Genomic DNA, 17923 nt, shown 5'->3' with positions numbered 1-17923 from the left:
CTGAAATTTGAGTCTGGTTGTTTATATTTAGATCAGAAACCATATATTGAAAAATTACTTGATAAATTTAAAATGTCTGATTGTAAAACAGCCCAAACTCCCATTGAACCAAAATCTACAGCAGCTGATTTTCAGAAAGGAAATGCATTTCATGGCACATACAAAGAATTAATTGGATCTTCACTTTACTTAGCATATATCACAAGGCCAGATGTTTTGTTTGCAGTAAATTGCTTAAGCCAACTACAGGAGCATCCTACTGATGTTGCCTGGTGTGCTCTAAAAAGAATTCTTAGGTACTTGAAAAACACCTTAAATTTAAAATTGATGTACAAAAAGGGTGATTTGGAAAGGGCAAATTTATATTTGTATGTAGATGCAGATTGGGGGGGGACATAGTCAAGATAGGAAATCAATTACTGGTTACTTTATAATGTTTTTAAACTGTTCTATTATGTGTTGCTGCAACAAGCAAAAGTGTATTGCACTTCCATCAACAGAAGCTGAAATAATTGCTTTATGTAAAGGTATTCAAGATGTTTTATGGATAAAAAATGTAGTAAATGAAATTTCCAGTGTTAAAATGTTTATATTTTTTAGGATAACCAGTCATGTATTAAAAGTATTGTTAATGAAAACTTTTCAGGTAGGTTGAAACATATAGATATAAAATTAAAATTCACTCGTAAGACTGTTAAGGAAAATAATATTAGAATTGAATATGTACAGTCAGGTTTACAAATTGCAGATATGTTAACTAAGGCTTTGTCCAAAACAAAATTCTATGAACTGTTATCATTGAGCTGTTTAAAAATTTCGTAATTCTTTTATGTTTTGTATAATGTGCGATTAAGGGGGAGTGTTGAGATATTTGTAATCGCATTCTTACTGGTTAAAAGGAAGTATAGCTTTCTGTCAAGTCCGATACATTCATTAGCTTTCAGCCAGGTCCGAGTTATTTTATATATAACTTTATAACAGATCATCGTTTGTAACAGCTCGTAAAGCTAGACTCTACCCCTTAATTGCTCGAAACAGTGTTTTATCTGTCGATAACAAACTGCTCATTTATAAAACCATTATGCGTCCATTACTCTGTTATGCTTGCCCTGTCTGGGCTTATGCTTGCAATCGATATCGTGGAAAACTACAAATTGCTCAAAATATCATGCTTCGGCAGATTGTTAATGCTCCCTGGTACATCAGGAACAACCGTATTCATGAGGAACTTGGTGTATGTATGCTAAGGTCCTTTTATTATAAAATAGCAAAAAAATTCCACATGAAACAAAGTACCCTAACCAACCCTGCCATTAAGATTGCAACATATGATTTTAATGATCTGAATAACAAAGACAAGCCGCTGGCCTTACTAAATATTTGGATTATGTAACTGTGTACTAGTTTATATCTCTCTTATTTATATTATACTGTTTTCTTTATATGGTGTACAGTAGCTTCAATGTTATCTTACTGCTTATCTATTCTTCGGCACCAAAATCTTCACACTTCTCTGTCCATGTATTAACACATTCCTTTCCAGGACAATTCACCAGCTCGACTGCTTTCTGGCCTTGTTTATTCTAAAAGAAAAAATGAGTTCAGGCTCAATTTAAACAAGGGAAAAAAAATTTAAAAATGAATTAAAAAAAATAAAATATTATATAAAAAAAATAAATAAAATAAATAAATAAAACAAAATTTAAAAATAAAAAATTACAAAAGTAATATAAAAAAGAAAAAAAAAACTGTTCGATATTCTTTATTTTGGCTAACTGTATTGTGAATCGAAACGTCTAATATGATCTACAAGGGGTAGTGCCTCTGGCACAGGCACCCTGGTGTCTCAAACACCGCTCCACTGGGAAGACTTATCGTTTGTAACCGCTTAATCGTTTGTAACTCTGTAACCGCTTATCGCGGCTTTCATTGATCCAGACTATTTACTTACTCACTTACCTTGTCATTATGTAGTCAGCTTTCCTGGGCTTCCACCTTAACAGCAATTTACCCTCAAAATACCTAAAATTAAAAAAATAAATAAATAAATAAAAATAAAAAAAAAATTCTTATTTTGGAAATTACTTATATGCTTGTATTGAAAGGTTAATTAAGGACATAATATTAAATGATACCAGATATGTTCTACAAGGGGTAAGGCCTCTGGCCTAGGCACCCTGGTGTTGCAAACACCGCTCTACTGGGAGGTGCTTATCGCTGCTTGTATTACTCTGCTTGTACTTACTGCTAGTGCTTGTGCTTATCTCTGCTTGCTTGTATGTCTTGGCATGTAACTCTGCGTGTATCTCTGCATATCTCAGTAATAAATACTTGTTTTGCGAACCACGGCATTTTCTATGTTTAACAGCAACAATATTTTCCACAGTCTTTCTTCCATTAAGAATCCAATATTTTTCTCTAATTTTTCTCAATCTTCAGTTGTCCCCGGGCGCTAGAAACTCTAGCTACGCCCCTGCTTGGATGTAGGAGCAATGAATATGTCACAGCGAATGGATAAGTATAGGACATTTTCCTTTTACAGCTCTATAAAATCGGTGAAGTTGAGACATTATTAGCAAATCTTAATTTAGTCATTCCTTTAGCCTTATTGTTGCACTTCGAGAAAATCTTCAAATAAGAACTAAAATAACTGTTCTCTCATTAATATTATACATTGAAGAAATAATTTTGTTAAGAAAATTATTTCCTCTAACTGCGCAACTTGGAAGCAATAACTATCTGTATGATAATATCTCTGGATAGGATAGTTAAATAAAATTAAAACTATTACAAATGAAACTAATGTTTCGAGTAAAATTCATAACCGCAGATAATTAATAATTAAGCAAATTTACCACTTACAAAACTTTTCAATTTAGATAAGTACATTTAAATACACAATTGCACATAGTGTATGAATGTTGAATGGCATAAAAAGTTATTTCATTTATTATAATTATATCTATTATTAAAAAAGCTATATAATAGCCAAAATTTCAGGCGGAAGACTGCTGATCTTTTTCCAAAACAGAAAGGCTTCCGATAGAGTTCACTTCGTTAGAAAATGTACAAGGTTTTGGAGAAAAGAAAATCTAAATCTTTTTACTCATTTTTTTTTCATTTTTTTCCAATTCAAGCTTTTATTTTTTTTCAAGGCGTTCCATACTAAGCGATTTATATTAACTCAAACTAACGCATTATTTCTAGTAACACAACACACAGTAAAATTTGTAGGAAATTTGTAGTAACTTTCGGAGACGTTAGATCTAATTTGCTACTTTTAACTTTTTTATGATCAAATTCGTAATTGGCCGGACTCCTCATAGTTTATCCCTAAAAGCTGATTGGACCTCCTATAGTGATTCTCGCGATTTAATAAAATACATTTGTTCTATTCGTCCACACGCCTTTGTTCTTAGACAGAAGACCTCAAAGAGTATGTGCCTACGTTTTGTGTTATTTTTAGATGTTTACTTTTTATTTAAAAAAGAATAGAAACTTAAAATGAGGGGATAAAAGGATTTTTAAGAATTTTTCAGAAATCGGTGCTCTACACCATAGAATTTAAAAATGAAAAACTATCATTTTAAAATTTTAAGCCATGAATCTAAACTATTCTATGATGTAAATGAACCAGAAAAAATGGACAATATTTTCTCATTCCCATCCGAGGTCAACGGTGATACCCTTTAATTACATAATATTGAATTCTTGTATCTCCTTCATATTGAATTCTTTTTCTGTTATTTTTCTGTCTTGCATTATGATCAAAAAGTAAATTTGATTGAAGTTTTTGGTAAGCAAATTAGAAACATAGCGTAGAACATCGATTTTTGCAAAATAAAGTTTATGCCAATAAAATTGTTTCCTTCGGAAAGGGATGTTATTGATTCGTGATTTCGGCTTGATGTCGACGATGCATATGATGTTACAATTACATTAAATTTTTATCATTATAATTAGTATTTCATATATACTTGCTACTGTTTGTTTAATTTAATACTGGAAAGCATACGAAAAGTTATCTGTCTATGGAAAGGGATGCCCTCCCATAGACATGTCCAAGGAAGGGATACCATCCCATTTGTGGAGGACTTTCTAAGAGAAACTGGTTTATACTTACCTTATACATAAGAAAGATCATAAAAGCTTTTTTTCAGCGCGTTCGTTGATATTCTAACCTATGTCGAATTAGCATTGTTCGGCAATCTTATACATTTTGCCCAATAATAGATTATGTACTTTTTTCATTCTATTAAATTATCTTGTTTTATGCTTCCTTTTAATTGGTAAATATCTTGTTATTTGTCCTAAAAGTAAATAAATAAGTAAGTAAAATAAAAATAATAAAATAAAATAAAATGCTTTGCAGTGAATGAACTATCTGTGTATTTAACAACTGCCCTATTAAATCATCTTAAAGAAGACTTTAAATTGCTAGATGACTAAGAAAATAAAATTCATTGCATTGAAAGCATCGACATAGAAATGCTCTCTATATCATTCCGAAAAATATTAATATTTTTGCTACATTTATTGACTTAACTGAAATTCGAAATTAATGTTAAAAAAGAATCACTAAAAATTATTTTTCTGTGTTTCCTTTCCTCTTTTGTGCAATATTTAGATAATAGCTAGCAAATCTTAAAATTAAATACTCCAACTTCTTTTCTTTTTTTTTAATAATTATTTTCTTTTAATCATTATGCCTTTAGATGCTTGGTCCGAATTGAAAGGGCTTTTTTCTTTCTTTAGTAACATTAAGCTTGATAGCTAGAGGGAAAGTGGGACAGGATACGGAGGACTATTCAAAGCTGTAAAAGAACAAAAGCTTTGCGACTTGAAAATGTCATATAACCTTTTTCCCGCCGCTTGTTTGCTGGAGAAGGATGGCTTTTCCTGATCTTACTTCTAAATGGAAAGTTCTAGACTTTCCGTTCAATCTTCGTTAATCACGTGAATTTTTTGGGAAGCTGGAAAGCAATATTTTAAAAACTTAAGGCTTTTCTATTGAAAATTAATTAGCACTTTTTTTAAGCATAGGTAGTGGTGAAGCGGGAGGGTGCCCGGGCTCCCAGGGCACTTCCCCCTGGCTACGCGTCTGTAACATATGATGAAGTCCGAAGATGAGAGTTCTCCATACGAGGTAGAATTGAAGAGGTGATGTAAGATACACATTATAGAATTTTCAAAAAGCAGTTAAAATATAAATAAATAAATCGGTGTATACATTTAAAATATTTGAAAACCTTTAAGAAATTAAATTTTTGAATAGAGGAATTGTGAAAAAAAATGACGCGATTACTTTCTTTCGGGCATTTAAAAAAATAATTAAAAATATCAGGCTTCGTTTAAGAGTTTTAAAACTAAGTGACATAGATTACATTTTAGAGCGTTTTATTTTATTTGTTTATTTATTTTTTTAAAGTTTAATGTAAATGTAATTTCGTAAATGAAACGTAACGTAATGTAATTTAACGTAAATAAAAATTTTAATACGACTATTTCATATCCCATGAATGTACTTTATTTTGATAATTACTTTATTTTGTTTTGATTAATTAGCATTCAAGATTGCGGAATTCATCACTTCCAAGGATTCTAGAAAGTAAACTCTATTACTTGTGTATGTTTTATGAATTTGATAAGCTTTCCCAAGTCGGATCTCTAAATTCTTAGTTTTGGACATTTGTAGAGTGCTGATTTGTCGAATACTTGACAAATAACAGCTCTCTCTTCGCTCCCATTCCGAAGATTCTTCAACGGTACTGAAATTTAGGCCTACTCTGGCCGATAGATGGCGGCATATTATGGACAGATTTAGTTTTCCCTCATTCCGCTTTAGCTGCCACTTCGACAGAGATTCTGTTGGGTATGATGTTATTTTTATCTGATACTTAAGTCTTTAAATATGCCAAATGAAGTATATGGCTTGTTACACCGCCAGGGGATCACCTGGGGTGCCGGAAATTGCGTCATACAGTTCGCGCTGTCGCTGGTATCCAAGTGTCAAACACCCAGAAGGAAGTTTTATCAGTTACTTATCCTTGAGTTTCGGATTCTTTTTATCAAGCGTCCTGCTTCACTGTTGCACACGAAGTTTTCGTAGCTGCTTCATCAGTCATAGTATTACTTCGTAGACAGACATGGAGTTTTAACTTTTCGATATTCGCTTTTGAATATGTTATAGGCTAACATCTGTCTCAATGGTAAGAGATATTTCACTTCTGTTGTTGTACCAAACCGTCTTTTTCGTCATTTATTTCACTTCAAAAACTGTAATCAGAGTTTCAGTTGTTTTATATACGGCAGAATTGTATAATTTATTCCTAGAATCATTTCATAAATGTTAAACATATCGTTGTAAATAATTATTTTAGGGAAAATTGAGGACTGGAATCAGAGATTTCCGTAAATTATATTGGGAAAAATTGTATCATTTACTGTGTGAACCATTTATTTAACTGATAGCAAATAATTATTTTTGGATTTTAAGTGTATTATTATTTTTGAAGTTTTTAAAAATCACAAAATGAACATACAATGCTTAGGCAAAATGCAATTTTATTAATGACAGGAGTAATAAGCGCTTTTAGAGGAAACTGATACTAGTGCGAGAGAAGCAAAAATTTTCTGTCAAAATAAATATTGTAAAAACAAAGACCAGTGTCAATTTTTTTTTAAACTTAGATATTTTTAAAGTATAATTTTGCTAATTTTAAACTGTATTTCTGAGAATATAAATAAACACTGGTACTTGCAATTATGATACGATAAACTCCCAACTAATCGGTCCCATCTTAAAAAAAAAAAAAAAAAAAGTGTGTTATATGTTGCAGAATAATGGGAAAATTAACAAAGACTGCATAAAATAATAACAGTAATAACAGATGAAAGTCAATTGCTTGAAATTTGGAATATATGACCATTATTATTTCTTCCGTTAAAAGTAAACTATTTAATTGGAAATCAAGTGTATAGCCATTAATCCTGGATTTAATGGTGACTCATACTAAAGTACAGAAGTTCGTCCAAATAAAAACAAACAGTAGGTGCACCGCCCACTGGCCCACCCATCCCTGACAATGACTAATTGACAGACGCTTTGCTGCTTCCCCCTTTATCTTAGCCTGACTTGGCTGCTCCTTCATATTTTTATAAAAACCAAGCCCTTAGCTCATTAGCTTTGATAATTTCGCCTGCCAAGTAATTTTTAAGGCGATCAGTGCTATTGTTTCAAGTAATTTTGATTTATTTTTGTCTTCTCGGTTACTTGGACAGGCAGCATGACAGTGTCTCTTGTGTTACAAGATGATGCTCTGCAAACAGAGATGATTGATCTTAAAAAAAGAAAACCCTGACAATATATTCTAAGCATTTTATGTGAATTTGAACGCAGTGATAATGTTCAAGTTCGCTTGTAAATATTTTTTTAAAATCTCTTTAGTAGTTTGGCTTTATTGTTGCCTTCTCGATTAATTTGAAAGGCAAGATGATAGTCTGTTGAGTGACAAAATGACGCTTTGTAAGCAAAGATCATTAGTCTTAAAAAAATCGTTATATTTTTATGTGAGTTTGAATTCAATGTTATTATTCAAGTTCTCTTGTAAATATTATTCTTAATTATCATTTATAACTTAATTTCTTCAATGTTTGTTCTCCCTTATTTATAGTGCTCTTTGCTTTGAATACTAATTTGATATATAGCTCTGTGAACTTATTGTCCACGTTTGACTATTTAAAAATACTTAATATTATTTATATTAATTATTATATTGGTTATACGCCTTTCTTGTGTTTTTTAACTGCCTTTGAAGCATAATTTCATATTAATTTTGCATGCCATTCCCAGCATTAATCCTGTTAATTGGGAGTCTACTGTATTATTTTTTTAACTTTTTCGCCGTCCTCTCCTGTCCGCGAAAGTTTCCCCACAGGGGCCGTCTGTTTTTCGTAGCGTGTAATGTTGTTTTCTCTGTACATCATAACTTTCCATACCTGACTTACGTAGTGGATGAATATCAATGAATATTAAGTAAATCTATAAGGATATAATGCATAATGGAAAAATAAAAATATCTCTGCTTATTTCTAACAGCAGGATAATTTGATAACATCTGATCCAAGCGGTCCGCTCCTCCCATTTTGTTGTTGTAATCTTTTACAATTATTGTTTTTTTCAACATCAATCATCGACTTATTATGGACTGTACTCATCAAACGTATATTCTTCTTGTCTTTCCAATTCACAACCTCATTTTTTCTCTTTTTCTGCTGAGTAGACGTTGAAGCCATCTCTCACTGTCTTGTATCTTATGTAAAATGGCGCGAATATTCATAAAACCCGGGGCAAATTCAATTAGAAATAGAATGCCTGATTAGTACTGCCGCCTAGGAGGTATTAGAACAAACAAAAATAAAAACTCAAACAAGTAAACATTTAGAAAGCGTTTTAAACGTTTAAAATTTTTTAAATGTAGAAAAACGCTTGAGGCGCGTTACGGCCGTTCTGCGGAAGTTTCACTTGAACGCGCTAGACGCGTTACGAACGACGAAGAGGTTAAGGTGACCACTGCCTAACGCGACCGAGATAATTAAACTTGTTATAAAGCAATCTCATAACATCAAAATGCTTAATTTCAATTTATAATGTTTTATGAGTTAAATAGATCTATGAAAAGTTCAATTTCTAATTTTCAGGTGCAAGTCAAAATTATATTTCATCAAAAACAGCAACTAATTCATTTTAATTGCAAATTTTATCATTTTTTCGACATAGCATTATTTACCATTTATACTGATTCTGCATTTAAATGATTCACCCCATAGTAACATTATTTATATTTTTTTCCAAGTTTAACTGTTGGTAACGTATAACAGATCAGAATTCAAGTGCTGCGCTTGCCACCTAAAGATATTATTAAAGTGAGTCCCAAATGAAGATAAAGACATAAAACTAGGTCAATTGTTAGGTATTGACATCAACATCAACTTGAAGTAATGAAAAGATTCAAGTTATAGCTGACTATTCTTATGTGTCTGACTTTAAGAAACGAAAAAACTCTAGCATAATAAGAGAGTAGAGATATTCTCTTTAAATGAAATCCAGAATTGTGTAAACAAACTAAAACCGTTAGCTTGTATTGTAAATGGTGGTTAACTTAGTTTTAGAAGTTCTAAAAAGTGTACTTGAGGAACCAGCGGATGCTTTAAAGTAGGGAAATTTAATTTGATGGTTATAGCTGAAAAGCTTTTAGAGTTACTAAGCTGCCCTGCAGGAAAATGGTTGGATACTTGTAAAGTGTCTTTGCAGCATGGGGTCTCTAATAGTATATGGAGAGCTGAATGACCTCGTGATTAGTTCTTTAGTACGGAAATGGGAACACTATTGTCACCTTCAAAGTGCTCAAGGCTCATGCCAGTAATGAATGCAATACTGCGGTCCCCGCCATAGTAAAAGATTTGATGCTACTGGTCAAGAAGTGAACAAGTTCAACAATAACAAATAATTAGAATTTTTAATATAAAGTTAATGAAGTGTTTCCTTGTTTTACATAAAAGACGTGTTCTTCGAATACAAAAATATTATTCATTTTGCATCAGAAAATTAAGATAAATTCTTTTAACCTCCTGCCATTCTTTATACTCGCGAAGAAAGGTTATGCTTTCGTACAAAAATTCGATAGTGAATTATTAGTGCGTTGTGGAAACCTATCTTTACAATGTTATCTGTGCGTATGTGTGTGACGATTCTTTTCGCCACGATAACTCTTATATGAAACTCCCCAAAATTTCCATTTTCCATATTAAGTTGTCTGTATTCATATTAAGAATTCGTTAGATTTGGTGTGAAATTGAACAACCGGAAGAGATAGTTTACTTGAAGCCTGTTTACAGCAAAATTTAATTTCGGACCTGTTACCTGAATAAAGACCTGTTTACGCTAGCGGAACTTTGAATTTAAGACACGCGCACAGACTTGACTGCTCGCTAAGGGAAAAAACCCTCATTCAGATCCGCCAACATATGCACAAAAGTAAGGAAAATAACGTTTTGAGTCTAAAAATTCGATTGTGACTTTTCAACGAATAAGCACGAATGAATGTTCCAACAACACGTTTTTACTATTTTTAGAATGATGTCTATTAATCTGTGCGTCTGTATGTGTGTGACGGTTTTTCTACCACAATCACAGTTTTGTGAATTTTCCAAAAACGTATATTAGCCATATTTAAGGTTTCTTAAAAGTGGACAACCGGAAATAGTGCTTGACATGAAGTCGCTCACATTAAGTATTTAATGAACAACCGGAAGTAGTACTTCACTTGAAGCCCATAAGAGTTTTTAATAAGGTGTTTGGTGTATTTAATTATGGCAAAGCACACTAGGGCTATCTGCCTAAGGGGAGGAATGCCTCCGTGGAGGACTTTCTAAGGGAAACTGGCTCGTATACACGTTACACATGGGGAAAACCACGAAAACACCCACGCAGCCAGCCCGTTCGCGGGATTCGAACCTCGGACCGAACTACCAGTGTTCAGCGACTTTACCGCTCGGCCGCTGGTGGGCCAGTTTTAATAAGGATTTTTATTAAAATAGAATTCAAAACATTTTTATTTTAAGACTTTATTTAAGATTTAAGTTTATTATATTTAAGACTTTATTTAAGATTTAAGTTTATTTTATTTAAGACTCGTATTTAACAGTTGTATATTAATGGAAACAACATATTAGATTTTGGCTAAAATCGGCAAACCGGAAGTGTTACTTTACTTGAAGCTCTGAACAGAATTTTGTAAAAAAATATGTTATGAGATATTCCAAAACTTTTCAAATTAGGTAGATGATTGAGAACAACGTATTACATGTCTAAGTATTAAATGTATTCTTGGAACTACGCTTTGAGCTGAGGACGAACTCTTGCTATGCAGTAATTAAAAGTTTTAGTCTCAATTCTAAATTTACTAGAAATTGAAGCATTTTATAAGAAAGTATACACTTTAGACTAATTCTAAAAGTATGAGTTTTAATTTTCTATCTAAGCCAGATCTTTAATATAACACTGGTCTAGAAAGATTTTGTTTCTTATTAAGTATGACGTGCTTGCTGTATATTCGTGCAGGATGTATTAGCAGTCAGTCATCGGTTGGTGTGAAATTGAGGAAGATTTCAGTGACTTTGATTGACGCATAGTCGTTGAGTGCAAGATGACTCTTCGAAAAATACTTAATCCTGTAACTGGATTAGCAAGTTCTAAGCTTATGGAGTTTTTACCATGAATAAAGTTATAAGTAGGTCTCATAATGTTTATCGTGTGAAAGTTTTACGTGTGAAAGCTGAAATTCAAGGAAAAAAAGTAAGAGCAACTAAGTAGCGAACTTCGGAATCATGAAAGCAATTAAGAATTATTTGAAATGATTAATTTATACAAAGCACACGATTTCGAATCGAATACTGTTCGCCAGCAAGAGTTTTAGATTGTAGAGTACTTGTGGTTTCAAATTGTAGAATATTGCAGTATTTTTCATTTTTGAAACACTCATAAGGATACAAAGCAGAAATTTTGATCCAGTAATGTATTTCTTTACCGATCCAGTAATGTATTTTATTTTCTTTAAGTGGATGTTTTCACTCTCATCTGTAAAGTTTCAAGTCCCGCCCAAGCTTAAAGTTTCAAATTTGTTTGAAATTCCTTAGTTTTGTGAGGTCCGAGTATGACCGGACGCTCTGCTACTTCCACACTGAAACTGCCAATTCTGCGCCCTGAAATATGTTTTCTAACTAGAAAAACAACCGATTTCGACTTATCCATGCAAATTTTATTTTTGGAAACGGAAATGGAGACAGAAGAAATAAAACATTATCACCGAAACATTAAGAGCTATAAATTTCAGAACAAGATTTTATGATCCTCATTGTCGAATAACTAGGCTTACTATAATATTTTATTGCTTAAACCGGGACCTTTTTACATGCTGAAAATGCTCCACACTGCAAATAAAAAAATGCCATAGTTTTAAATGCAAAAGCCAAAGTGTCTTCTTTTAAGAAGAAATTTAGGTATAATTGAAATGCATAAAAAAATAATAGATATTAGTGAATTCTCTTTTACCCAAAGCTTTTTGAGTAAAAATAAAATCAAGATTAAAGAAAAAATACGGAAAAATATTTAGCCATATCCTGAAGGTGTGAAACAGTAATTTGAAAATTACTTTTCAACAACTCAAGAAAATGAACGCGATGACTTAATATGCTGTGTATTTTTCAGCATGAACCTAACACCATCCAGCTTAAAATCAGCAGACTGCGAGATACTTGACATCTTACAGCGAACTAAAAATCGCGTGTCAAAACCAAAGTCTGCCGGAGTTATGGTTGCATTTAAAAGATGGATTCAGAATCTTGTCTGAGAAAATAAAAATATTATTGCTCCCTCTATCAACTATATATCTTTGTGAAGCTGGATTCTTCGTTTTAACAAATAACAAAACAAAATGAAAAAGCCACTTAAATGAAGAACCAAATGTTTGCCTCCAATTATCATCACTCGAGCCTAAAAAAAATGAAGTCAAAACTTAAACCATACGTGTCTCATTAAAGGTGGACTTGTTATTTTAATGTGATAACTTAAGCCTGTTTTGCTATAATCCAGTCTAGTTAGTAAAATAGTATTGAAGTTGTTTTCTGTAATGAATGATTCAAATTTTGAATGAGAGTTAATACATTTTATTTGAATTGGATATAATGTTTAAACTGAAATAAATGTGTTTATTGTATCGAATATTTTTATCGTTGCTTTCCCAATAAACTGTTGTTAACTAAATGCTTTGATTTATTGAAATCTGAAATAAAATTTTGCGACACCCCACTTGTCCAGAGTTGCTGCAGCGTGGCTCCAGTAGCATTCTTCTGAATTTAGACATATCCACTGGCCGCCTAGATCCCCAGACATGAACATTACTGACCGTATCTGGGATGCTTGACATGAACATTACTGACCGTATCTGGGATGCTTTGCAATGTGCTTTTCAGAAGAGATATCCACCACCTTGCATTCGTATGGATTTGTTGATTACCCTGCAGCTTTCATGAATTACCTCCAGCACACCTTCAGATATTAGTCGAGTTCATACCTCGTTGTGTTGCGGCACTTCAGCGTGCTCATGGGGGCCCTACAGGATACTGCGCAGGTGTACCAGGTTTTTTTTTGGCGGGGGGGGGGGGCTCTTCAGTGTTGCTTAGAATGTTTTTCTTGCCAAATCGAAAATTATATTTCTTAAGACGTTCTCCAGATATATAAGTTAATGAATAATCTTATTCCTACCCTCTAAAATCTTTTTCATTTATTCTTTTACCAATTTATGCTAGTGAAATCAATAAAACATGCCATTCTCGAGTGAATTCTCATTCTACTTAGTCTCATTCTACTTTTGTGTGATCGGGACAATTTAGTAGACCGTTTCGTCTAGCAGATGTGTATACGTAAAAATTATTAGAATTTACAGCTCAAAATTTTCAACAGTTATAATGTTAAGATTACGATACGACCTTTCGTTGGATTAATGCCTAGATACGTAATTCAGTTATCAGATTTTTATAAATACAGATTTATTCAATTCAAATATGGAACAAAGCATTAATTTTATTCATTCTATCTTGCACTAATCTAGAACTATCAATTAAATTATTTGTATTTAGTATATTTAGGAAAATATTCATTCGAGTTGCTAAAATCCTTATATTCTTCAGTTTTGGTTCTTAGCGATTGAAGAGCTTGTGTTGTCATAGTTTGTATATCAGTAACATTAAAGAAACGGAATTTCGTTTAGAAAACTCTTCGACCTTAAGAATACTTTTTAAAATTAGGCAACACGCGCATATATATGTATACGGGTCTTGAATTCATCCAGAGCTCAAAATAAAATGTGTTCCGTTATTTTATTAATTTGTCATAAATTTATTTTAATGTTTTTTTTTTTTTTTTCTATTTACCGTTTTTCATGAAAAAATTAAATGTATAAGAGGAAATTTATTATCTTATATAAACCATAGTGCGGGTTTATGTGAGTATGGACTTTTCTTACTACAGGCGTTTATCTGCGTTGGATATTATTCATTTGCGCTTTCAGTCGTGTATGCATTTGTCGTGTTAGCAATAATCAGAGGGCTATTTTTAGCGGGGGGTCTTCTTTTGTCGTGCTAGCTTTCGCTGGGCTTTTATGTTGTCATCATGATTGACATGATATGCTAAAATTCCGCAAGAATTAAAATCAGCTGTGGAATCTTTCAGAATCGAACAGTGAACCTTACTTATAGCTGAGAAAAATATTTCAAAGTTGAGCTTACCGAAAATCCGACCAATTTTGTGAATTATAGAAAGCTTAAATATTTATCTGATAAATATGGACAAATTTTACTAAAACATTGTCGCATATTTTTGTCTAAATCACCGGTTATGAAACTGTGGTACAGGTACCACTGTCGGTACATTACAATAGTTTAGTGGTAAATTGTTTTACAGAAAAAAAAAGTTAATGTTCAAAATGAATGTAAAATTGCGCCCGTTTTAACATTTAATTTTAATCTTTATTATTCAGAAACACATATAATTTTCAAGCTTTTACGGCTCAAGATTTAATGTTGAAGTGACGACATTTCCAAGAGTTTCGAACAATTTCCCGACGTTACGATTTCCAAGAATCGTAGAGGCACTCGTAGTGTACGTATTTATATTTTATTCTAATGTGAATTCCTATTTACGAATATAATTAATATAAATTTAATAAGTAATATAAATTTAAAGGGTTTTATTCTTTGATTATATACACTCCATTTAGAACGCATTGATTTTTAATGGCGAAATGCTTTTATAGTGTTACATACATTTTAGTTTCATATTTATGTGATACAAAATTTGAAAAGTTTGAGAACCCCTAGTCTAGTTTTATTTTGACTCGCAGCTTAACATTCTAATTTTGTCGTTTAATAAAATTAGTACTTTCTGTTTTATCTTATTTGATATGTTTTAAATTTGCAGAGGATTTCCTGTACGGATGACAAGTGAGCCAATGAAATGCATCAGTTTTGGGCACTACTATATAAAGGACTTCAGCTTAGAAAGCGGCATTACATACTTACTATTCTTGAGATTGTCATACCTACCTTAATCATCATTATTCCTGCTATAGTGAAATTTGCACAAATTAGTGAACAATGCACTCTTCCTTTTTATGGAAAGGTTGGGAGATCTACTTCGGGAACGTGGAAATTTTGGCAATGGGTCGATAAAAGAACTTATCCTTCATTTAAACCTTTTGATTATCTCAGTGACCATGCAGTTGGTGATTTGCTGTTTGCATATACCCCACCGAACAATGTCACCAAGAATCTTGTAATGGACTCAATTGCTCTGTGGAAGAATAATGTAAAGGTGTCTTACAGCAACGCAAGTAAGTATATATCTGTTTTTTTTTTTTTTTTTTTTTTTTTTTTTTTTTTTCCTTTCTGTTTTCTGCATATATGTTACAGGCAAAGTATGAAACGCCGCCTAGGAATTGTACTTAATGCCGGCTGTTTTTAGGCAAATCTTAATATATGAGAATTATTACATACTTTCCCTAGGCATTTTATATATTACCTAGGTATTCTTTAGAATTACAAATGCTATTTAGGCAAAATATGAAAAAATTTCCTGATAAGACTATAAATGACGTGCATTTGCTTAAAAATACAAATCTCATTCTGAAAAATAATGAGAAAAATAATGAGAGTGTCATTAAAAAATTATTCAAAATACGTAAAGAAATATGTACAAAACAAAATTTTCGTTTGTAAAAGTTGTACAAAACAAAATTTATGCCTTTCTTATTTAAGGGTAACAAAATTATTATATAAAAAGTAACAAATTGAAATTAACTTATTTGTTGCAACATGATAGGCTTGAATGACATTGCATTATATTTTTCATGCAAAAACATTTTTATTATGGCAGTTTGTTTTACACATATATTTTACGAATCCTTGACCGCTTCCACCACACTGAGCAATTGCAACTAATTGGAGATGAATTTCATGGTCAGGAATATTTTCAATTCTAAGCAAGTTCTTAGGGCATAAAGTGAATTGTGATCTCGCTTATATAGGGTGCGGCAGCGTTCATAGTAGGATATTAAAAGCACAACATAAGGCAGTATCTGTAATTTATTTATTCCCTCTTATGTCAATTACTAGTTAAAGGTATGCCATTTACTAATGTGTAAGTCATTGTCCATTGCGTGGATTACTTTTTGAATATGATGTCCCCTCTGCACAACACATTCATCGAGGCGGCGGTGGAAGCTTGCTATAACTCGGCGTAACGTATTCTTTGGGACATTGCCAACAGCAATTCGGATGCGATCCTTCAACTCAGGAATGGTGGCACAACGTGTTCGGAAAACTTCTTGCTTCAGGTGCCCCCAAAGTCTGCACATGAAAGATCACGTGAGCGAGGCGGCCAGGAAATGTCACCAAAACGGGAAATTACTCTACCTGGAAATGTCTGTCGCAATGGTCTGTCCATCTGGAACTTTCCCATAACGTTCGAAGTTGAAATGTTGCCGAAATAGACGCTGGGTAGCAATAACAGAGTAGTTATTCTTGAAATAACTTTCAACAGCAAAGGCAGGATGCTGTGCACTTCAACGATCCATATCACTGTCACGCTCGAAATGGCAGCTCATTAGTACACGAATGCGGCCGCGCATTCATGCAGTGCATCATTGTGCTACGCAAAGTCAAATTACTGTATAAACGCTGCCGCACCCTGTACTTGTTTTAAAATTCCTTCAAAAGTTCCAAGTTTGTAGAAACCATCCTCTATTATACCCATTACAACTGCCAATATACTCCGCAAATCACCTCGCCCTCAGGAACGGGAACTCACAGTAGTTCCTAAAGAAGCAGTGGAAATTTTTTTTTCCGGATTCATTTCCATTTTTTTTTTTTTTTTTTTTTTGGTTTGCATTTCCAGAATGATTTTAGAATTTATTTTACCTTCAATATTATTTTCAGTTTTGAAATAAAGGGTGCACATAATATCCATTTCGTCACCTTTACTAGCATGGCCATAGAGGATATGAATCGACAACACGTTTTGCATGCAAGTGCTAAACACACGCAACACGTATCAGACACGGAAATCTCTTCGGGAAGCATGTCTTCATCATATTTGTTTAAGCCACTATCGACTATAATCCCATTCATGTTTTCTGAAACAGGCTCTTTTTCTTGCATAATATGATTAGTTTCACCATTTTCTATTGTTTGGACGCTTTCTATTATTCTAGCTGCTCCTCTGCATTTATATACGAATCGGAGATATATTTCTTACTTTGAAGGTTTCTCATTTCCTAGAAATGTGTGAAATTGTCGTTTCATACATTGTCGGCTAGTTTTAAGGCCCGTTTCCACTACTGCGTACGAACGCGTTGCGTCAATTGAAGACACGCCTACGGCATCCGTACAAGCGTTTCCACTGCCGCGTAGTCGTAGATTATTTTTATTTTCCCCCGTTAGGTGTCACTGTAATATTTTGGCGCCAAGCAACCAATTCGCGAATTACGACGCTGAATATCTGAATTTTTTATCGCTTAAGCGAATATTGTTTGTTTTGGATTTGATATAGATCCTGACGTAAAACGCAGAAAAGTTTTGTTTACTAAATTCCATGTTATTGGAAATTTTTATTTCTGCTTATGAACTGCGAAAGTAAAGTGCGCTAGCAATTTTTATATAAGTGAGGTTATAACGCATATTATGAACATCACTAATGCAAAAAAGTTGAAGAACATTTTAAAAATTTCTTTGTGTTTCTAGAAGCCTTAAATATTAATGAAATAATATATATATATATTATTAAAACTAAAATGTACTGTTACCGAAA

General features: G+C 32.7%; 1 protein-coding gene and 1 long non-coding RNA gene across 2 annotated transcripts in view; one reads left to right on the top strand and one right to left on the bottom strand.

Moving 5' to 3' along the window:
• Nucleotides 1-1050: 1050 nt before the first annotated feature.
• LOC146996320 (uncharacterized) overlaps nt 1051-17923 on the bottom strand; it is a 57665-nt gene continuing 40792 nt past the window's right edge. Inside the window, exons 2-3 of the long non-coding RNA XR_015042184.1 lie at nt 1960-2022; nt 1051-1583 (exon numbers count right to left, since the gene is read on the bottom strand). This is a non-coding gene — a long non-coding RNA (uncharacterized LOC146996320). The remainder of the gene's footprint in view (nt 1584-1959; nt 2023-17923) is intronic.
• Nucleotides 5891-17923, top strand: part of LOC118186703 (phospholipid-transporting ATPase ABCA3-like) — a 169668-nt gene continuing 157635 nt past the window's right edge. The window contains exons 1-2 of the mRNA XM_085820732.1: nt 5891-6209; nt 15038-15449. Of these exons, the coding sequence (XP_085676858.1) occupies nt 15074-15449 (376 nt within the window). The 5' untranslated portion in view covers nt 5891-6209; nt 15038-15073. The remainder of the gene's footprint in view (nt 6210-15037; nt 15450-17923) is intronic.

Source organism: Stegodyphus dumicola, chromosome 7 (genome assembly GCF_044657685.1).
Source record: "Stegodyphus dumicola isolate Sdum_Otavi_A_Nest chromosome 7, ASM4465768v1".
Taxonomy (NCBI): Eukaryota; Metazoa; Arthropoda; class Arachnida; order Araneae; family Eresidae; genus Stegodyphus; species Stegodyphus dumicola.
Note: the sequence above shows the minus strand (reverse complement) of the source record. Positions and strands in the feature narration are given on the sequence as shown.